General features: G+C 40.6%; 1 protein-coding gene and 1 long non-coding RNA gene across 5 annotated transcripts in view; one reads left to right on the top strand and one right to left on the bottom strand.

Annotated features, from left to right (window-relative positions):
• Window positions 1-20778, top strand: part of Nars2 (asparaginyl-tRNA synthetase 2, mitochondrial) — a 113653-nt gene extending 92875 nt beyond the window's left edge. For 2 of the 4 annotated variants that reach the window (XM_052158485.1, XM_052158509.1), the window contains 3 exons: window positions 9199-9296; window positions 11386-11412; window positions 15187-20778. In XM_052158485.1, the coding sequence (XP_052014445.1) occupies window positions 9199-9296; window positions 11386-11412; window positions 15187-15331 (270 nt within the window). In that variant the 3' untranslated portion in view covers window positions 15332-20778. Of the gene's footprint in view, window positions 1-9198; window positions 9297-11385; window positions 11413-15186 lie in introns of those variants that run through there. The other 2 variants (XM_052158492.1, XM_052158501.1) reach the window with 2 other exon arrangements.
• The window catches only part of LOC127665898 (uncharacterized), a 56119-nt gene that overhangs the window by 22825 nt on the left and 10263 nt on the right, over window positions 1-23031 (bottom strand). The window lies entirely within an intron of this gene.

Here is a 23031-nt window from a genome sequence, read left to right as displayed (position 1 = left end):
ATCACTGCAAATGGTTTGTGAAAGTCGGAAGAACTAATATTTATAAAAATGTTCACTTAGCTTTGCAAACTACAACAGCAGAGGTACCGTGGAGGTGGCTCAGTGGGTAAAGGTACTTGCCACCTAAGCCTGCCAAGCTGAGTGGAAGGAAGAAAAAAACAACTCTTAGTCACACACACACACACACACACACCACAGACACACACACTCACACATGCATGCATGCACACAGACACACACACACTATTCTAAAGAACTAGTGATGGTCTTTGAACTGAACTGAGGACTAAGGATGAGTCTCGGGTGGTTCCCAGAAGTTGGACTTTTAATTCTAAAGGAGGTGTTTACAGAAATCATTTCCTTTCTCTAAGAGGAAGATCTCAGATAACTTGTATGTTTATGTATGTCAGCTGGTTTCTGCTGACTAGCTTGAAATTTAGAACTCCCCAAAGAAAAGAGAAGTATGGTAATTACCTTGGCCTTGAGGGAATGGAAGCATATTTTGGGACAAGGTGAAAATTCCATTCCTTTGAAACCATTAGTATCTTTGTAAGCTATAAAACTCTGCTTGTTTAGCACAAGTAATGAAACTGATTCAGGATTCATAAGACATAACTAACTTCAGCCCCTGCTGCCTGCCAGCCCATCTGCATCTTCTAGCCGTGGCGTCTGGAGGATATTTTCTCATTCTACCTTCTTTCCAGGAACAACAGAAGAAAGGACATTAAACTTTTCCCTTTCGTGAACATAGCATAGAAGGGTCATACAACAAGGCTTTGTGTTCCTGTTTACCCTATTATTTTTAATTGAAAATTTAAGTTTTATGTGAATCTAATTGGAATCTAAGAGTCAGAGGTAGAAGGGAACATCATAAATAGAAACCAGGGTTTACTCAGCTTGAATACCAGCATGAACTATTTCGAGACAGCTTGCTGCTGCAGCTGTGTAGCTTAAACAGAATCAAAACTCATACCCATGGAGGAAGATGGGCCAGGAAGCATTCTGGACCTAAAGATGTACAGGATGAAGCAGGTTTGTTTAAGCTAGGAGAGTTACCTGTGGCCTCTGGTATTTCCTTAGCAGGAGAATAAATGGGCAGCAGAGCCAAAGTGCTTCCACTATTAAAATTTCCAGAGTGCATTAAAAATAAGGACATCATGAATTTCACAGGCAAATGGATGGATCTAGAAAATAAGTGAGGTAACCCAGATCCAAAAGCACACGCATGACAGCAACCTAGCTGCCCTCTGAGAGACTCCACTCCACAGCCAAAGGAAAGAGATGCAGAGACTCACACCCAAACAGAAGATGGAGCTCAGGGAGTCTTAGAGAAGAGTTGGGAGAAAGATTGAGGGACCCAAAGAGGACAGAGACTCCACAGGAAGACCAACAGAGTCAACTAACCTGGACCACTGGGGGCTCTCAGAGACTGAATCACCAACCAAAGAGTAAGCACAGGCTGGACCTAGTTCCCCTGCACATAAGTATCAGATGTGCAGCTTGGTCTTCATGTGTGTCCCAGAGCAACTAGAGCAGGGGCTGTCTTTGAGTCAGCCAGCCAGCCTGCCTGCCTGCCTGCCTGCCTGTCTGCCTACTGCCTGCTGCCTGCCTGCATGCCTGACTGCTGCCTGCCTGTCTGCCTACTGCCTGCCTGCCTGCCTGCCTGCCTGCTGCCTGCTGCCTGCCTGCCTGCCTGCCTACTGCCTGCTGCCTGCCTGCCTGCCTACCTGTCTGCCTACTGCCTGCCTGCCTGCCTGCTGCCTGCTGCCTGCCTGCCCTGCCTGCTGCCTGCCTGCCTGCCTGCTGCCTGCCTGCCTGCCTGCCCTGCCTGCTACCTGCCTGCCTGCCTGCCTGCCTGCCTGCTGCCTACTGCCTGCCTGCCTGCCTGCCTGCCTGCCTGCTGCCTGCCTGCCTGCCTACCTGTCTGCCTACTGCCTGCTGCCTGCCTGCCTGCCTGCCTGTCTGCCTACTGCCTGCTGCCTGCCTGCCTGCCTACCTGTCTGCCTGCCTGCCTGCTGCCTGCCTGCCTGCCTGCTGCCTACCTGCCCTGCCTGCTGCCTGCCTGCCTGCCTGCTGCCTGCCTGCCTGCCTGCCTGCTGCCTGCCTGCCTGCCCTGCCTGCTGCCTGCCTGCCTGCTGCCTACTGCCTGCCTGCCTGCCTGCCTGCCTCCTGCCTGCCTGCCTGCTGCCTGCCTGCCTGCGTGCCTGCCTTCACATCCTGCCTGCCTGCCTGCCTTTGCATCCTGCCTGCCTGCCTGCCTTTGCATCCTGCCTGCCTGCCTGCCTGCTGCCTGCCTGCATACCTTTGCATCCCGCACCCTTTGTCTGGCCTCAGTAAGAGAGGATGTGCCTAGTACTGCAGCAACTTGATGTGTGTGAGGGGGTGGGGATAGTGGGGGAGTAGGATGGGGCTGTGGGGGGGTTGACACCCAGAGGGGCTTCCCCTTCTAAGGGGATTGGGGGGAAGACTTACTTGAGGGAGTACTGGGAGGAAAGGATGGACTGATGTTGAGTTGTAAAGTGAATAAATAAATGCATTTAATAAAAAGAAAAAATTTCCAGACTTCAAAGAAACACAGTGGAGATTCATACTTAAAGGACCCAAACTTGGTCATCTTTGAATTAAGAAAGTTTTCTCTGCAACACATTTTAATGAGATGGTTAGCTCCAATTTCTGATTCCAGAACTACCAGATCTACACTAGTGTTTTGTGTTCTGATCCTGTATTCTGTTCTCTCAGAATTTATTTTCTTCTTTAAAGTACAAATGATTATTAATACAAGGTCATGGGCTAAATTTTGCCTATGATTTAATAAATCCTAAGAAAAAGACTAACAGAGAGCACCAAGGGTTCCTGTATCATTCATTTGTTGTTCAGTAGTCATAATGAAATTTACAAGTAGAAATAAATAACTGGCCGGGCGGTGGTGGCGCACGCCTGTAATCCCAGCACTCTGGGAGGCAGAGGCAGGCAGATTTCTGAGTTCGAGGCCAGCCTGGTCTACAGAGTGAGTTCCAGGACAGCCAGGGCTCCACAGAGAAACCCTGTCTCGGAAAAACCAAATCCAAAAAGCAAGCAAGCAAACAAACAAACAAACAAAAAGAGAAAGAAAGAAGTGTGCCTCATAATTAAAAGATACAGATATTTTTTGAAGGGAATTTTCAAATTTTGCAGCTTCTGATGATATGCTGTGTGTTGCTCAGTGGCTCCCAACCATCCTCATTCCGTGACCCTGTAATACAGGTTCTCATGTTGTCGTGACTCCCACTCAAAATATTTTTTCGCTACTTCATAACTGTAATTTTCTATTGTTATGAGTTATATAAATATCATAATGTAAATATCTGATATGCAGGATGCCTGCTATGTAACCTCTTACCCACAGGTTGAGAGCCACTGCTCTAGCGGTTTAAGGCATAGCGCCAAAGTCTAGTTGTGTCCACCGCTGGGCATGCAGCAGCTGACTGCGCAGATGGGAGGTGCTAACAGGCTAGTTTCAGAGTCCCCTTTACAGGTGGCACATCGCAAATAGTTGTGAGGACTGTTTGTGGTCATTTGATATCAGTACTTCTGAACTGTGATTATTTGTGATACTTTGTATTTTTCTTGTCGTCTCAAGGAGGAAAATAAGAGAATAACTATTCTGTCCTTCATTGTAATAGATAGTGAAGAACTTGTTGGAACAATACAAGTGAAAGAGACCCGGTAGATGAGGAACGAACAGTGCAGTGCACTCTTGCTGTACAGAAGTTTCTGCTTCTCCCTCAGTGTGTATTACCCTTTCCCACCCTGTTGACATGAGCTTGTGGAATTGCATTAGCCAAAGGATTATGAACAGAAGTGACATTTTTTCACATATGTTTTTAATAGATTTCTAAATTATTTTTTTACTGTCTGCTCCAAAACTTTTAAAAGACACTTTCCTCTCAAACTCCAGGGCAGTTTAAAAGGGCAGATTCATTGTAAACTTGTAGGCTTTTTTTTTTTACATTTATTTTTTATATATACACGTATGTGTATAGGCAGATTCATTATAAACTAGTTTTATATATGTGTATATAACTAGTTTATATATGTATATAAGTGTGTGTGTTTGTATACACACACACACACACACACACATATATATATATATATATATATGCATGCATAGGAATGTGTGTATTATGAAACACTCGTGCCATGGCACATATGTGGATGTCAAAGAGCAACTTGGTGAGATTAGTTCTTTCCTTCCACTGTGTAGATTCTGGATCCAACTGAGGTCGGTATGCTTAGCAACAAGCACCTTTTACTTGACAGCCCATAAGCTGGTCATTTTTAGTTTGGATTGATATGCCCTCCTTTCTTTAGTCCCTTGATGACATTTCCAATGCCTGGAGGCACTTAGGTTTGACACACTCGGCTAGTAGTATATCTGACATCTAGTGATTGGAAGCCAATCGTGCTGTTAAGTATCTTACAATGGTCTGAGAGTGCATAGAGATCCTAAGTTGCACCTAAAATTCTTCAGGCCCTTAAAACTAAAAATTATCTAGCCAAAGGTGTTACTAATACTGAAACTTGAAAAACCATGGAGTTTTATGATTATAGCCTACTTCTAGCTTATTCTAATATAGCCTCTGTCACCTCAGTTTTATAATAGTTAATGCAGAAGTAGTTGAACATAGGCAGTTATATATCCTTGTAATTAAGACAGTATGAGACTTTTTTAAGTACGCCTAAGTATGATACCATGATGTAAGTTTTAAAGGTGATTCAGGGAGCTGAGGAGCTGGCTCAATGACTAAGAGAGCTTGCTGCGCTTACAGAGAGTCCAGCTTCAGTTCTTAGCAGCCACAGTAGGTGACTCACTGCCTGGAGCTCCAGAGGATGCTATGCCCTTTGGCCCTGTATGGGAGACATATACAAATAAGAGTAAAGGCTAAAGGTAGCTACTGCAAGCATTGTATGTAACAGATAAATAAAAAACACCCAGAATGCCGAAGGAGTGCTGTGGTCACAGTGAACTCTCCAGTGAACTCACATATTGAGAGGTGTGCAGTCAAAGATGAGTGTTAGTTCTCTATGCTTCTTTAAAAACTTAGAATTATAAAACAAAAAACTAAGTCCAGAATTACTATAATTAGTTTTTCAAAAAGTGCTAAGATCCCAGAAGTACATTTTCTATTTGTTTTAGTTCTATTTGCATCCAAACCAACCAGGGACCGCCGTGTGGTTGCACGCCATGTGGTTGTATGTCCGTGTGGTTGTATGTTTGTGTGGTTGTACGGCTGTGTGGTTGTACATCCGTGGAGAAGTGGAGCAGCCAGCTGGGGCTTCTCGCTCTGCCCACTCTCCCGCCTGCACGGGTGCTTCTCGTGTGTTTGGACACAGTTACTTTTTCAATTTGGGTTATTAATTTTTGTATGTTCTTGCAATATAACAAGGGACTATTGCCAGACTTCTTCCTAGAATTTCCCCCAGTTTAATCCTTTCAAGTAATAGGATATTTAGATATATCCATCTTTTCAGAGCAATACAGAATGGCAAAGGCCAGAGACTCACTTGGTTAACTGTTTTCTTCCAAACATAATTGCCCATAATCTAAATGTAAAACTCTAGATTAAAGTTGAGAACAAACTTTTCAGGTTAAATTGGTAAACTGCTAAAGCATGCACAGAATCCTGTCTTCAGTCTTTAGCACCACATAAATTAGGTATGGGGATGCAAGACTTAATCCCAGAACTTGGAAGGTGGAGGCAGTTCGAGGTCAAGGTCGAGGTCAAAGCCACCATGCTGGCTCAGTGGCTAAGGCTTTTGCTTCCAACCATAACCACCTGGTTGATTCCTAGAACCCACAAGATGGTAACAGAAACCCAGCTCTTGATAGCTGCCCCTTGAGCTCCTTGTGCACACTCTGGGGCATGTAGCCCCACACATGCATGCATATCCATACCCATGCAAAATAGATGTTTTAAAAAAGCACCTAAAGAATTAAGTCACAGGGTAATACAGATTGCAGATAAGCTTTCTAAAGTAGAAATAGTTGCTAAGGGGTTAAGAGAAGTTGTTATTGCAGAAGACACAGGTTCAATTCCCAGCACCCACCTGGCAGCCCACAACCATCCATAACTTCAGTCCCAGGAGATCCACTGACTTGTTCTAACCTCTGCTGGCACCAGACATGCAGTGGTGCACATACATACGTGCAAGCAAAACACTTACACATAAGATAAATTTAAAACAAATAGGCACCACTAGTAATTAAAGACTACAAACTCAAGTAGCACACTGTCATTTTCCTCCATTAAAAGTTTTTTCTATTTTTTCTTGACAAGTGTAACACCTTCATTGTAAAAAGTAAGAAAATAAAAATAAAACCTTTAAATCTATATTCCTATAAGAATGGAACTCCATTAACAATTTTATTATGTTTATAACCATCTTTTTTCCATGCCTAAAATATATTTAAGAGTCTCTTGATGATCACACTTGAAATTTATTTACTGGAATTGATGCAATTTTAAGGTCCTCCATGTTAATCTTTCTTGTGTCTTTGACTGTTCTGTAAGACCAGTCGCTAAAGTTGTCATTGCTGACTTGGGATATGGCATGTTGGAGTCTCAGTCATCTGTGGCCAAAGTACTGACCTGCAACCATTGTCTCAGGTGTGTGAGTGCATTGCTGTATCAGTTCTCTTTCATGCTGCTTATGTCTTTTACTTTTTTATCAAGATAAGGAACTGAAAAAAACAGATAATTCCTTGTTCTAATTTGTACTTCAATTAATAAACAATTCTTGATACCTGTAACATACAAAAATTAAATTTTTTTCACTTTTAGAATGTAGCAAGAAGAGTTATAAAGTAAATGCACAAGGCCCACATTCAATTCCCCAACAGGAAAAACAAAACAAAAGAAAGTTTTGCTTTCATTAGTCATAGAATAACAAATTGTACACATAATGTCCAGCAGAGTTATACACTCTCAGAGAGCTGAGTGCTTGCCAGGCATGCGGCGTTCCTCAACACTGAGTACAGATATAGTGTGCACAGCTGCAGCTCCAGCCCTCGGATCAGGAGTTGAAGCCCTCCTCAAACCGTGCGTGTGTGTATGTGTGTGTGTGTGTGTGTGTGTCTTGCTTCTGTGTATATTCAGTTTTGTATGTGGGGAGGTTGGGAGCAGGTTGGTCGTGTACTTGTGAGCTGTGTGCATGTAGAGGCCAGAGGCTGACAGTGGGCATGCTCAGTCTCACTCCCCCTCGTGTTCGTGAGGGTTTCAGTCATGGCTTTTGAGCGCCCACAGCTATAGATTTAAGTAGTCCAACTAGTGAGCTAGGTACAGGGGTCCTCTGTCTCCTCTTTCTGTATGCTGACATTACAAGGTGTGTGCCACCACATCTGGCAACAATTATGCTTCTAAACAATAAACTATGCAGCTGTTGAGACATTTAAAATACATAAAGTGACTTTACTGGCATGAGTTTTTTTTTCCTTAAAATATAGGGTGGGGGAATTAGAATTTTACAAATATAATTTAATCTCTGAGATACTCTTTTTACATGTATAAAAAACCTAAAAACATGCTGAAGTCTAACTGTATCTGCCTACCGGTCGTGATTTTAATACTTTATAACTTTAATTTTATTTTATGATGAAGATATGAAAAAGAAAACACATTTTTATCATTTTGTACTTATTTATTTATAGAATATTAGGGTTTGAATTGGATATGGACAGTAATTCTATTCTAATGTTGAGCTTATGATAGTAATTGAGTCCATGATCTCAAAAGAAATTATTAATGCTATTTTTCTTAAGATGGTACCTTTTTGTTTTGTTTAGTATTAAGGAAGATTTATAAAACTCAAAAATGTTAAATTGGCCAGACATTGTGGTGCATGCCTTTGGAGCAGCATTTGAGAACTAGAATCAGGTGGATGGCTGTGAGTTGCGGAGTAGCCCAGTCTATATAGTAAGTTCCAGGCAAGCCAGAGCTGCACAGTATAACCCTGTCTCAAAACTATAAATATATAATTGTATAATTATTGTCTCTTTATGTATATGCAGTACTCAAATGAGTTTTTATTGAAGACCCAATGTGCACTTGTTTCTAGTTCATGTCTTTCTTTGGAGACGCTACAACTTCAGATTGTTTCCCCTCAAACATGTACTATATTGTATCTCAGATGTTATTTTATGAGCTTTACCAAACAAGTTTATGTGTGACAAGTTCTTTACCTATTCTACACCTTTTATATTAATTTAGAAGTTCTCTTCAATGCTAGTCAAAAGATAAGAAACTAGTGCCGCATACATATAAATATATGGTTACCAGACTGATGTAGTCAAAGGAGCACCGGCTGGTCACCTAGTTCCACCCCTTGCCCTTTCCCAGTCTGGAGTGTAGATCAACCTTCCTGTGAATCTTTTGTCCCTAAACAATACTTAATTTAGAGCCAGGCATAGTTGTTTACACCCGCTAGCACAGCACTTGTGAGGTAGAGACAAAATGACCTCTAAGTTCAAAGCCAAATTTTGAGATTAGTCTAATCTGTATAACTAGTTCTGGACAAGCCAAGTTATACAGATTCTTTTTTAAAAAGAATGGGGGCTAGAGAGATGGCTCAGAGACTAAAACCACTTCTTCTTATAAAAGACATGTGTTCAGAGCCCAGTATCCACATGGTGGCTCACAATTGTGCCCTCTTACAGCCACTGGATGCACCAGGCCCACACGGCACACATACGTACATGTCAGTAAAGTAATCAATACACAAGATAAACCTAAAAGGTTGTTTTTAGATTTTACTTCCTCATAAATCTTATTGTGCAGAAATCTGTACTGCCCTCTTCACATGGGACCTTTAATCCCATCCAAAGGCTGCTTGCCAGAACTCACTTAAGTCTTTCTTTTCTCTGCTGTTTCTCCTTGTTCCTGAAGGTGGGTATAGCTTGCAAGACTTTCCTTGAATTTTTGATTATCACACAAATAATGTAAGGGAGAAGAACTCTGCCCATAGCTTACTGCATTATTATAGTACTAATTTGATACAGAAACAGAGAACATGGACAGAAAAAATGGATGAGAATCTAGTAGTCAAACAACTAATTTTAAAATTGTTTCAAGAAAATGTTCGATTTGCTTGAAAATTTGAGTGTCATTGGAATCTCTAGGAAGTACAGTATTGTTCATGATTGGTTGGTTTCTTCTTTAGGTTGCTGCTGTAGATCTTCTGGTTCCTGGAGTTGGGGAGCTCTTTGGAGGTAGCCTCAGGGAGGACCGGTACCACATCCTAGAGCAGCGACTAGCCAGGTATTGGTCACACCTAAAAGATACACACTTAAGGAGCTGGGTGGGTCCTCAGAGGTGGTCCCTGCACAAACAAAGCACTTGGCCTGCTCACACCTGACTGGCCTGGCGTTCGCTCAGGCTCCAAGTGATCAATACCACTTGCCCTACCATCTGTGAGTATCTTATTCTTGAAGACTGGACCTATTGGCAGTGTAGTAGTTCATGCTTATAATCTCAATAAGAGGCAGAGATGAGAGAATGTGGCAGGTTGCAGACCAGCCTGAACTACAGAGTGAAACCCTCTCAATAAACAAACAAACAAACAGAAAAAGAAAAACAGCTTGTCTGTGGGTCTGGCACTAAAAGCAGAAGCAGGAGGATCATTCTGAAGTTTCAAGGTCATCCTGGTCTACGTAGTGTATTCCAGGTCAGACACAAACAATTATATAAAATTTAAGGCCCTGTCTTTAAAAACAATAAAAGCCATATTCCCAGGCCTTGAAAGCTTCCCCTCATTTTTCTCTTACTCGTTCGTATCCTTTTGTGTACTCGGTTTTATGAATGTCACGATCCCACTGGGTCATAAACACAGACTGAACTAAGAAAAGAGGAAAGATGGAAAAATGCTAAGCTAGCATTTAGCAGTGTATTTTATTTGAGTTCTCTACTCTGCACAGTCCTGATTTTGCTGTTTGAATAACTGTTTTAATTTACTTTTTGAGATGTGGAAAATGAATCCATAGATCCATGAAACATTTTGGAGATAGAAAATGGGGAATCATTTCTAATTGACTTTCACTCCTGTATACTCATCATCCTTCAGAAAACCATGAAGACTTCCAAAACTGGCCACAGTTATAAACCTGTTTTCTGATTTCCACCTTTGCTGTGCCAGGTGTCAAAACATTCTTTTCTCAAGTCTGTGTTAGCCCTTCTCTCCAATAGTACTGGTTTTTTGTCACATTTGGGGAGGAATTTTTTTAAAAAATATATATATCCTGTAATTTAAATGGCTAATTTAAGCCATTTTTAAAGCCAGCTTTTCCTAATGGAGCCATGTTTGAAAGCTTATGCTTTCCCATGATCCCAAGCTGTAAATGTCTTGAGTCACTTAGTCTCACAAATCCAGCCTTCATGGCTATTCTACTAGATGAGGCGCCAAGAGAGGGAAGCTGAGGGTGTCGTGGAAGATTCCCTTTATTGATTAGACGTCCACCGCCTTGCTGCCTCTCACTGTTAAGAAAGGAAGTTGTGGAATTAAAGAGAAGGTCAGAATCTCTAGATGAAAGAATTTTAACTTCCTCTAAAAAAATTTTTAAGCATAGTAAAAATCACATGACAAGAAGCCTCACTTGTTGAACGATTCATCTGTTCATTTTCTTTACTTGCTTCTTTTCTTCAGGAAACCTTTTTAACAGTAAATGCTTACCTAATATCTGATAGCATCCAGTGTTGCTTCTCAATGAAGTAGATATGCTCCTGTCTCTTGAATCTGTCTGTGGCTGTAGCTCACGTTTTCTGTACTTTAGAAAGTCAGAACATCAGTGGTCCTTGCCATTTTACATATGGTCCTAAAAACCTTTTTAAAGGATGGAAGTTAAGTTTAATGACCGGAGAGCTTAAAATGTTACTCCCATTTCTCCAGACAAAAGCCAAATTGTAGTACTATTATGAAAGCAACCTCAGATTGCACATTGTTGTAAATGTCATGGAATAAATGTCATGTCCAGGTGTTTGCTGTCTGTGTGTGCCTCCAGGGACCTCGACCAGTACTGCCTGCCTGACTTCCTTCCCGGTCAGGAAGTTCGTGTCAGATCAGTCCCTTCAAGTCTTATTTTCACTCTACAGCATTTATTACCTACACCTTGTTTCAAAATACGCCATTGCTTACATACTGATTACCTTATTAATAGAAAGTCTCTCTGAAAACTAACCCTCCTCAGTTCTGTCTCACTGATTGGAGTACACAGGACACAGGACTCTGTCTGTTTCCTTACAAAGGGCCCTGCATATATACCCAGAAGAAAGGTTTGGTGGTCGGTTAATGTTTTATTGCTATTGACACAATTTTTCTTTCTTTCTTTCTTTCTTTTTTTTTTTTTTTTTACAGATCAGGACTTACTAAAGCCTACCAGTGGTAAGGATGTGGCCCTATTCTGAATCATATGGAAAGGATTCTTACTTGTATTCCATGTCCCTGTAAGCAAATGCTAAGAACTGAACACGAGGCTTAGAAATCTATGAAAAACAGTAAAACTAATGGTTACCATTTACTTACTGTTCTTATGTATTAGCATAGTGTTCACCATTTTTTGTTATTTCATGTAATCATAACAACCCTTAGAGAGGTAGATAGCATTGTTATCCATTTATCACTCCTCTCTCCCCCCAAACATGAGGCCTTGGCAAATGAACTTAGTATTGTAGTTAAGATGGAGCCGAGAACTCCGTAAACCAAAATCTTCCTTGTGCTTTTGTTCATTTATTGCATCAGGGTCTTCCTACATAGGTCAGGCAGAAGTCTCTGCTCTCATTCACTATGGTTCAGTTCTCTGTGTTTGCACTGAGAGCTTTAAGTGACGCCTTAGCTATCTAAGAACTACAGAGCCCTGAGCTGCTTCAGCTGTGTCATGGTCACACTCACTTCCGCCAAGTTGTTTTGGTTTGGGTTTTTTCTTTTTCAGGACTCATCAAATGTAGACAAATTACATACATGTCTACATAGTGCTGTTTTAGGGTCTTACTAAAATATCAGCAATATTATTAACCATTTTGTTGTTCTTAGGGGAAGAAAAGACAGATTATACTCTTATCTTTGGGTAAAGAAGGAGATAGGTTTCAGAGTTTCAAAGTTCAGATTGCCTGGTAGTTGATACAAATATTATTAATTATCTCACACTCTCTTAATTAATTATTTTTCATGATTATAAAATGAAGTGATAATAGCTGCTTCACAGTTACTGTAGAAATGAGAAAGTATAGACCTTGTGTTCACACAGAGTAGAATCAGCTCAGTGGACACTAGCTTTTGTCCCCTTCTGAGCTTTGCTATTTAGTAGGGAAGTCTGTTGAGCCAATTATACAGTTTGTACCCCTCAGATTCTATCAGCCAATACAGTGTTTTAAAAATGATGGGGTTTTTTCGTTGTTTTAAACAATAAATCTTATTACACATTAGTTAAATAAGTATAATATTAATTAATTGTATCTATACTATTTTTTCTTTTTCGAAACTATTTATCTGTGTTTGGGGAAGGAGGAAGATGATTCACATGCTACAGCTGTCAAAGGACAGCCCTTCAGAGTCTGCCTCCTAGATCCTAGGATAGAACTCAGGACAACAGGCTTAACTACGTGCAATCATACCAGCTGACACATATTTCTAGCTCCTATACTATTTTTCTAACTAAGGACTTCACAGGTAGGATCTTTAACTATAAATAATTGTGACCTGACTTCACTTCCTCTTATGTGGTAGTCATGGTATGTTAAAGGTGAAAGGCACTTGAGAAAGTTTTGCATCCATGATCTCTATGAAAGTTCCTCTGTACTTTGAGAAGCCAGGTGTCTGGGAGTGTACTCACTTCCTATTTCTTCTTGTCATATGCAAATAAAATTAGTAACCAGTTCCATATATTTGTTGGCATCTTTTCTATATCTCCTTGACCAAAAATCAGTCTGTCAAAAAATACAGATCTGAAGCATGGCATGGTAATAAACTGTGACCTAGCACTCAGAAGTGAAAGGCAGAGGATCTCTATAAGTTTGAGGCCAGCCTGGTCTACATAATAAGTTTCAGCCAACTGGGATTACATGATGACACCTGTTCAAAAAAAAATCCACTTTTTTAATTAAAAGTAGATTTTTGTTTTCTCTATCAAAACGAAGTCAGGCAAAACTTAGTAAGCTGGGTCCTCCTGCCGCCTCAGCTTAAGGCGTCAGTACATGAGAGATTTAGAGATGTGAGACACATCACTGAACCACTGCAGTCAACGTGGGTCCTACAGGTTTTGACAACTGGTTCACCTCAGATTGTGAGTCAAAGTGTATTTGTTCCATGCCCTGTAAACCTGCGGTGAATTCAGCCACCATTTAGTCTGCACTTAACAAGACTGCTTACTCCATTTATTCCCTATAGTTCCTAATAATCACAAGTGCTGTCATAACCCCTGTCATACTGATCTCACCTGGATACAGCTCATCCAATTGCTGTTTGTCTTTTAAGTTAGATTCTTTACCCTAAAGTGTGAATGTACCGTTGCTGTGAATATACTAGAACTGAAGAGCCAGTGACTACTCGTGGTGCCTTCAGGTCTTACTTGTGGAGCTGATTTACTAAGCATTTGAGAAATTATGAACTTGCTTTAATTCATGTATATAACTCAAGGATTTTCAAGCTAGGAACAGTGAGATGGCTCAGTGGGTAACGGGACTTGCCACCAAATCTGTCAACTTTAGTTTGATTCCTAGGCCACTATGGAAAAAGGAGAAATGGGACTCTTTAAAGTTGTCCTTTGACTACTCATAGGGCTGTCCTTTACCCTTCTCCCCCCCCCCCCAGACAACATTATTCCATGCTAGTTTGTAGGAACTTGAGTTTCTGTCATAGCTGCACCAGTTTTTAACCATGAAGACTTAAGTGGGAGCAGAGTATGCACGGTAAGCACTAGAGGTGATCTCCATTCCAGAAAACGGACAGCATGTTCACTATCCTGAAGCAGAGACCTGGAAGTTTCCTTTCACTTTCCAATTCAACAATATGCTTTTCTACTTTAAAACAATTGAGTTTTGTGGAGTGAACAACTCTAAAACATTCCCTGTAGGTAAAAGATTGCCTGAGATCAATGCCTGCTCCTGATAGAACTGTATAGTCTCACAAAGAGCAAAATATTGGGGCTGGGGAAATGGCCTAGTGTTTAAGAGCAATTGTAGCTCGTCCAGAGGCTTTGATTCTCAGCACCCACATGGTAAACAGACATGCATGCAGGCAAAACCCCTGTCTACATAAAATGAAAATTTTTTTTATATTTATTTATTATATGTAAGTAAACAGATCTCCTTATGGATGGTTGTGAGCCACCATGTGGATGCTGGGATTTGAACTCATGACCTTTGGAAGAGCAGTCAGTGCTCTTACCTGCTGAGCCATCTCTCCAGCCCCAAAATGAAATATTTTTAAAAAGCAAAATTTTTTGCTAACTCTTCATTCTCGGGGATAGCAAGACGGCTGAGTTGGTAAAATGCTTGTCATGTAAGCATGAGGATCTGAGTTCAGGCCCCAGTGCCCACGTAAAAAGCCACAGGCGACCGCTTACATCTGTAACTCCAGGATTGTAGGGGAGAAGGCGACAGACACAGGCTAGCAGAATTGGTGAGCTCCAAATTCAGACTCTGTCTCAAAACATAAAGTAAAGAATGATTGAGGGAGATACCTAATCCATTTCTGGCCTCCACATGTCCCCACACAAGCACAGGTACATAAACATACAAGCAACATCAACAACAAACTCTTCCTTCTCCTCTGTGTGTTGCGTGATACCATATGAATAAGTGGGAAATGCTGTCATTAGCATACAAAAAAGAAGGAAATGAATATTTTTAAACAGTGTAGGATAATATCTCTATAGTGTCACGCGGCAAGTTTTCTGTACATGAGTGATACAGCCAGTTTAAAAAGAATAAATGTCAAGTGGCCAGAGCCAGTGCACAGCAGCCTGCTCCCGTGTGTCTGTGTGGCCCTGGATAGCTGGGTCACTTATGTCTTCCATTTTCATGATCTCTAGGAAAGGAAAAGATAGATTTGCTCTGCCCCAGAGACAAAAACAAGCGGCTGCAAAATACTTATAAAATACGAAACTCCCATCAACACATTTGACCACATTTACAAGTAATGACTCTGTCTTTAAAACAGGTACCTGGACCTTCGCAAGTTTGGATCTGTGCCACACGGAGGCTTCGGGATGGGTTTTGAACGCTACTTACAATGCATCCTAGGAGTTGACAATATCAAAGATGTTATCCCTTTTCCAAGGTTTACTCATTCGTGTCTTTTGTAGCTGAAAGATGGTTTAATGAGAAGTGCTCCATCACCAAGACTCTGCGCCTGAGTCTGCGGAGAGAAGACCGCTGTTTGCAGTCTGGAATGTGGGTTTCAGTGCACAGTTCTTGTGCTCTGAGACATAATATATGAAAAATAGAAATGGCTTTGATCATCTTAAGAAGTCAAAGGCTTTTCATGGACAGATAAACTCCCCAAGGGGAAATACTAAGAGCACATGGACTTTCAAACTGTTACCTCAATTAGGAAATAAAAGTAATAGTAGCTGGGCATGTTGTCCAGCTGCTGGAGAAGCTGGCATGGGAGAGTAATGAGCTTGGATAACATCTCAAGCAAGAAGGATGGAAGACACGAAGTGAGGGGCTCAGAGTTCCTCAGGACTCGCACCTCATGGCCGGCTCTCACCTCATGGCCAGCTTGCACCTCATGGCCGGCTTCCCCTTTCATTGAGCTCACTTCCCATTGTTTTGTTTGTCTGTTTGTTTTTGTTTGTTTTTTTAACAACTAGTGGCTAAAAATAAGGTGATGTTGACCCTTTTCTCCCTTGCCAGTTAAACTTACGTGATGCCAATCTTGTTCTCGGTACTTTACTCAACTTTATAGAAGAAAATATTCCTTTTCAGGGTCTAAATTGATTAATGAGGTGGCTATTCTGAATTGAAACATTCATCATTGGGTGGTGAAAAATCACATTTAATAACTGTTGATCTTTATTTTTAAAAGTTAAAGAGCTAACATTAACCATTCAAATTTGTCAATCGTTTTAGTTCATTTATATTAGATGTTTATAAGTATTCTAATAGTCATTAAATTTTTAAGTTAATACCTTGAAGAAAGTTATTTTTAAATTCATCTTGATCCTTTCCCAGTGAAATTTGGAAGAAAGGTATCTTTAATCAAAGGTGGTGTTGAAAATGTAGCCAAACCTCTGTATGTGATGGGTAATTTTAGAATATGGTGTGGCCTGATAGAATGTAACCAGAGCCCCTTTGAGTGCTCAGGATCTGACCCTTCCAACACCTTAGATAAAACCACTTACTTTGTATAAACTGAAACATCATTTCTTCAGAGTTGTTACAGCACATGGACACACTTGTATTTACTTGTGTGTGCATTTAAAACCATGCTTGAACGAGAAATGCAGGTCAGAACTAGAAATGCAGGTCAGAGTTAGAGCATTTTCCTAGCACGCTTGGGACTCTGGGTTTGATCCATGGCATGGGTCGAAGTGGGGGTGTCACACTTTTAAAAACTCTTGGCTTGTTTTAGTCTTCACCAGGCTTCATTTATGGGGAACTATTGTTGGTTGTATATTCGGTTGAGTTTATGTGTATTAAATAATTATAAAATGACAGGCATACCTAAAATAATTTTCAAAGTTTCATTAGATACTCTTGCAGATTGCTTTTTAATTTAATTGTATGTGTTTGGATGTTTTCTCTACATGTATGTATGTACACCAGTTGCATGGCTGGTACCACCCATACAGAGACCAAAAGGGGCATCTGGTCCCCTGGAATTTGTAGTTAGAGATAGTTGTGAGCTGCTATGTGGATGCTGGGAATAGAACCTGGCTCCTCTGGAAGAGCAGCCAGTCCCCTTAACTGCTGAGCCATCTCTCCAGCCCTCTTAGATTAATTCTTTTTCGGGGTGTTGGAGGTGACAAGGTCTCTCTATATAGCCCTGACTGTCCTGGAACTTTCTAAGTAGACCAAACTGGCCTTGACCTCACTTGTGCACAACTGTGCCTGGCCCTCCCTTTTGTTAGTTTTTAACCAGTTTAAGTTGTGTTTCTTAGCCTAATTCAAAATTAACATCTGAAGAGTGAACTTCAGAACCTCAGGGTTAAAAGGCACCTAAGAGGTTGACTGGGTTGACCTGCCTAATGCAGAGAACACCTCGTGCCTGGGCCATGTGTTTGGGCCTTTTGTTGTTATTGTTGTTTGCTTGTTTTTCTTGAAAAGATGTTCATTCCATTGGTGAATCTTTGTATTCAGAATGGTTGCTAAGCTAAAGTCCCAGATCCAATCTACTTTCCCTTACATACCAAGTTTAAGAAATGATGAAAGGGATAATAGGACTTTAATAGGACTCACTGCAACATGATTAGAAGTTCATTTGTGTATGCAAAGAATACTGTTTGAGCTTCTTTTGTGTGTCCATACTATACTAAGTGCTAAGCAGTTATGAACAAAAGAGAAGTGACACTACATGGAATTTATAACCTATTAGAAAAGATACATAATGAGATAAATGTTTTATTTCAAGGGTATCATGAGAAAGCTGTATAAGAAATAATAAGCATCCTAGAAAAGGCATCTTTGGAAAACAGTGATAATTAGCTTTAAACCTGGATGGCTAATGACAAAAAAAAATTATCTTTAAGTTATTACATTTATTTATTTGTGGGGATAATGTGTACAGGTCACATGCAGATGTCAGGGTCAGAGAACAACTTTCCAGAAAAACTTTCTAACTACACCTCTTAATAGTACCACTCCCTATGGACTAAGCATTCATATACATGAGTCTATGGAGACCATTCCTGTTCAAACCACCACACCTTCCATTTTCCAATCTTTGTTGGACATTGTCATTAAGAGTTGTCTAGTCTTTAGATCACTCACAATCCCTAGTACACACTGAGCTTGTAAAGGAGACTGATAGTTAAACAGTAGATTTAAGCATGTTCAGTGCGTGCTGTGTGGTTGAAAGATCTTAGAACATCAATGTATTGTTTCATGCCTTTGCCAAGACCTTCAGCAGTGTCTTTCTGAAACTTCTTACTTAATTCTTCCTTGTCTTGACAGTTACTCACACATTGAGTGTCTGGTTAAAGCCAAACACTTGTCACATGCCTGATGATGTCCGTCTTTGGCCTAGTACTTGTGTTTTACCAATAATTGGGCAAAAAAATATTGGTGTCAGATGACATATTTGTGAAAAAGGATGAAAATACCAGTCAAAAGTGACTTGTGGGTAATATAACAGGGAACAACTTAAAATGCCAGCAGCAAACATGTAATTAACTGTATATGTCTGTATATAGAGAATAAAAAGATGGTTATAACAATAGAACAAAAGTCCAATCACTGGACAAATTTTTTAAACAGACAATTCTCAAAAGAAGCACAACTTTAAAAAAAAAAAAGAAACACAAATGACCAATAAAGACACACACACTTATCAACATCTTCAGCTATAAAGAAAATTAAAATGAAAATTGCATTAAGAATCCATTTCACCCCTGTCAAAATGGGTATCATCAAGAAAATAAATGCTTGCGAGGATGTAGATAAAAGATTTCTTTATACACTGTTGGAAGAAGGAATGTAAGTTCAGCCACTATGGAAATCAGTTTGGGGATTCCTTTTTTTTTTAAGGCAACTAAAACTAAAACCACCATGTGATCCTGTTGGACAGACACAAAAGGCATCAGCAGCAGCAGAGCGGAGGGACGCCACACCCATGCTCGCTGTTGTATTGGTCATGGTAGCCAGGATGAGGATGGCCCATTGTCCATACACAGAGTAAGGCATATCTGCACATGGACTATTCCATCCATCTTAAATGGAATTATGTCATTTGCAGGAAAATGGATAGGACTAGAGATCGTGTTAATCAAAATAGGCCTAATATCACATTTTCTCTCATATAGAATCCAGATTTTTGCTTGCTTCTTTGTGTTTGTTTTGAAACAAGTTCTTACTCTATGACCCTAGATGGCCTAGAACTCAATCTGTAGACCAGGTTGGCCTTGAACCTCAGCCTCCCCAGCTCTGGGATTGAAGTCATGCACTTCCATGCCTGCTAGAGTACAGTTTCGTTTTTTGTTGTTATTTGGTTTGGTTTTTAAGATAAGACATAGAAGTGGCCTATTTAAGAGAATGGGAAGGAACAGAGAAAAGAGGGTGAAGAGGGGGATATGAACAGGATCTGTGTAAATGGTATATATGCATGAAAATATCATGAGGCCCAGCAATTTAAAAGCTCACTATGCTTCAATTAACCTGCATATGTGTCTAAAAGGATCTGTGGTAGTTTGGGTGAGAATGGCCACCATAGGCTCATATATTTGAATGCTTTGTTGACAGTTGGTTGGAACCATTTTGGGAAGGGCCAGGAAGTGTGGCCTTGTTAGAGGAAGTGTGTCACTGAGGATGGACTTTGCAGTTCAAAGCTCACTCCAAGCAGTCTCTTTCTGTCTCCAACTTGCAGATAAGACATAAGCTCTGAGGTACTGCTCCAGTGGCCATGCTTGCCTACCTATTCCCATGGTCCCAGCCATGATGGGCATGGACTCACCCTCTAAAACTGTAAGCAAGCCCCCGATTTAATGCTTTTACAAGTTGCCTCAGTCATGGTGTCTCTCCATAGCAACAGAAAAGTAACTAAAACAAGGTCTCATCATAGTACCAAAGCTGACCTGAAAGAACTGAAAGAACTTAGCTTCCTGAGCGCTGGTATTTACGGTATTTATTTATGTACATTAACCCACACCTAGTACTATACTGATAATTTGGGGAGGGGAGTATAATTTAATAGTATAGGTTTATATAATATTCTCTCCTTGCATGTGTGCTCAAATCTGAGTAGATTTATGGAAACCAAAGGAAGGTGTTAAATTCTCAGAGCTGTAGTTACAGGTGTGTGTGTGTGTGTATGTGTGTGTGTGTGTGTGTGCGTGCGCGCGCATATATGTGTGTAAGAGAGAGAGAGAGAGATCCCACTCCTCATGTTGAGCAGCAAACACTCCTAACTGCTGAGTCATCTCTGTAGCCCATAATAATATTGTTATAATGTTTTATATATTGAAAAGCTGGTTTAAGCTGAGTTAGGTTTTTCTTGGAAAAAAATGATTTCCAATGGAAAAGAAATTAAAATCTATTTTCCCAACATTTTCAAATATCACCTCTGTGGTGGCTATTCCTGGTTGTCAACTTGACTATATCTGGAATGAACTACAGTCTAGAATTGGAAGGTTCACCTATGATCCTAATTTGGAGGCTCAGAGATATAAGTTTCTGACCTGCATCTTGGCCTGGAGACCTTGTGGCTAAGATAAGGAGATCTCCGAGTTCAAGATCATTTGGGATTAAAGGCATGGATGCACATGCCTTTAATCTGGGCCACACCCTCTGCTGGAGATATATAAGTTGGAACATTGGAAGAAGGAAGATTCGCTCTCACTCTTCCTTGCCTGTGTGCCTCCTGGGACTGAGAAACTGCTAGATCCTTGGACTTCCATCCATAGCTGCTGCTGATCATTGTTGGAGAGTTGGACTATAGACTGTAAGTCATTGACAAGTTCCCTAACTATATAAAGACTATCCATATGTTCTGTGACTTTAGAGAACCCAAACTAATACAACCTCCAAGTGATAACCCCAGCAGTTCAAGAGTATAATCTAAAAGTATGTTCTAAAATGTATACTTCTTTTGAAATTTCCGTTTGACTGTCCTCATTACTGGTGGTAGCTGTCATGCTGCTTTGATGTAGGAGAATGGAGTGGTGTGACTCGTGCTCTCTACACTGTGCTCTCGGCGTGGTCTGGCCCATGGCGGAGACTGCTGAACTGTCACAGAGCAGCAAGGAGCTCTTTGACCTGTGCTCTTCTCCAGCACTATCTGTCAGATGCTTCCCTTTCCAAGTCCAGTGGTTTACATTCACCTTGTGTATATACTCAGTCTAGGCATCCAAGCGTGACTCAACAGGCATTGAAGTGTTTGGTGGAATGGATTAACTCTACCCGTTCGTTTGGATTACATTGCTGTTTATTCATATATTTGTTTTAGAAAGTGGATGAAGTAAGGACATAAAAACACAGTTGAAAGACTGAATTGGTAAATGTGTGGGGTATTTTGGCTTCTGATCAATATTTGTATTCAGTCTACAATCTAAGCTATGTATAATTAAGAAATACATAGGAAAGATTAATATCCAATTGTAACTTCTTCCCAGTTGTTATGGCAAATTAAGAGTTAGGAAAAGCACTAAGGAATGAGCAGATGTCATCCTTGATCACCCTGTGTTAAAGTGAGCCGGTAGAACTTCCATAAGTAACATTTCTCCAGGTTATGCTCAACGCTGCCTCATGGAACCTTGGGGTTCTATGGTAGCCAGGAACCCTGGATTCTTTTATCAGTTATGGCTCCAGAGATCTTATTCAGAGTTCTATCAGACATGAATTTACAGCTTTTATTAGCACGTGGGGTACTTTCTGGTGACCTTTGGGAAGAAAAAAAAAAAGAAAAGAAAAGAAAAAAGCTGCCAGGTGCTTCCTAAACTGACATTGAGGCAGACAGTCTTCAGTAACTTCTTCTGAAAACCCTAAATGTATGTAGTTGTTAGTATTAGGACTATCATTTGGACATCATTTAATAGTTTCTAAAATGTTTCCATGAATATTATTTTCTTAATTCATAAAACAGTAATGTCTTAGGGTTTTGTTGCTGTGGAGAGACACCATGACCAAGATAACTGTTATATTGGGACAACATTTATTTGGGGCTGGCTTACAGATTTAGAAGTTCAACTCATTATCATCAAGGCAGGAGCATGGTAGCATCCAGGCAGGCATGGCACTAGAGGATCTGAGAGTTTTACATCCTTAACCAAAGGAAGCCAGGAGCAGACTACTGTCTTCCAGACACCTAGGAAGAAGGTCTTAATGCCCACTCCCACAGTGACACACTTTCTACAATAAGGCCACACCTCCTAATAGTGTCACTTCCTGAGCCAAGCATATTCAAACCACAAGTATATTGTAAACCTTGTTCCCTTTTATTGGAGTGGTCTTGAAAAGATAGCTTAACTGAGAGAGAACCTACAAGTAAAGTCCACAGCCATCTCCTTACAAAGAAACTAAAGCCAGAACTTTCTAGTAACCAAAGAATGCTACATCTTAAAGCCCAGCATGTTCTAAAGTACACCTTTTGTCTCTAATTTCTTTGTGCTACAGAGGGAAAAGGGAATTGAAATTGAAAGGGAAAAACACATCATGATTGAGCTTAAATACATTGTAGTAAAAAGAAACTGAAAATGGGGCGAAGGACACTAGGTCAAGCAATTCACTAGGCTTACTATACCTTGGTTAACCTCGGAATGGAGGTAAGATGGATACAGAGCCAGCCTAGGCTGGCTTAAAACCTATAGACCTCTCACCCTCTTCACCCTCCCAGTGCTGGGACTACAGGCATGCTCTGCCTTCCTTGCCTTTGTTTCTTTCCTTCCTGCCTGATAGGGTCTTATGTGGCCCAGGCTGGCCTGGTACTCAACATGTAGCTGAAGATGACCTCAAACTCTTAATCCTCCTATCTCTGCTTCCCAAGTGCTGGGAGTATGGGTTTGCACCACCACACTAGGCTTATGTGGTACTGGGAGTCAAAGTACTCAACATCTGAAGGCCATCTCTAGCCATCCTCAGTTTCTTGAATGAATTTATAATCATATTTTTTATTTTCATCTTCTTGGACTGTCTTAGAATGTATGTACAAAGATGGAAGAACTTGGCTGAGAACTGCTGATATTCTCCCAAAGTGAATATTCACTACTTGAAAAAATTCCTCTAATAATAAAAGCTTAGCAGACCAGGCTAGTAAAAGGTTTGGCATTTCGTGTCACATCTTTGGTTATAGGCTTAGTTTAGCAGCTCTACATATATCTGACAGAACCTGGACTATTTACTATTATGACTG

The sequence above is a fragment of the Apodemus sylvaticus genome, chromosome 1 (assembly GCF_947179515.1).
Source record: "Apodemus sylvaticus chromosome 1, mApoSyl1.1, whole genome shotgun sequence".
Lineage (NCBI taxonomy): Eukaryota > Metazoa > Chordata > Mammalia > Rodentia > Muridae > Apodemus > Apodemus sylvaticus.
Note: the sequence above shows the minus strand (reverse complement) of the source record. Positions and strands in the feature narration are given on the sequence as shown.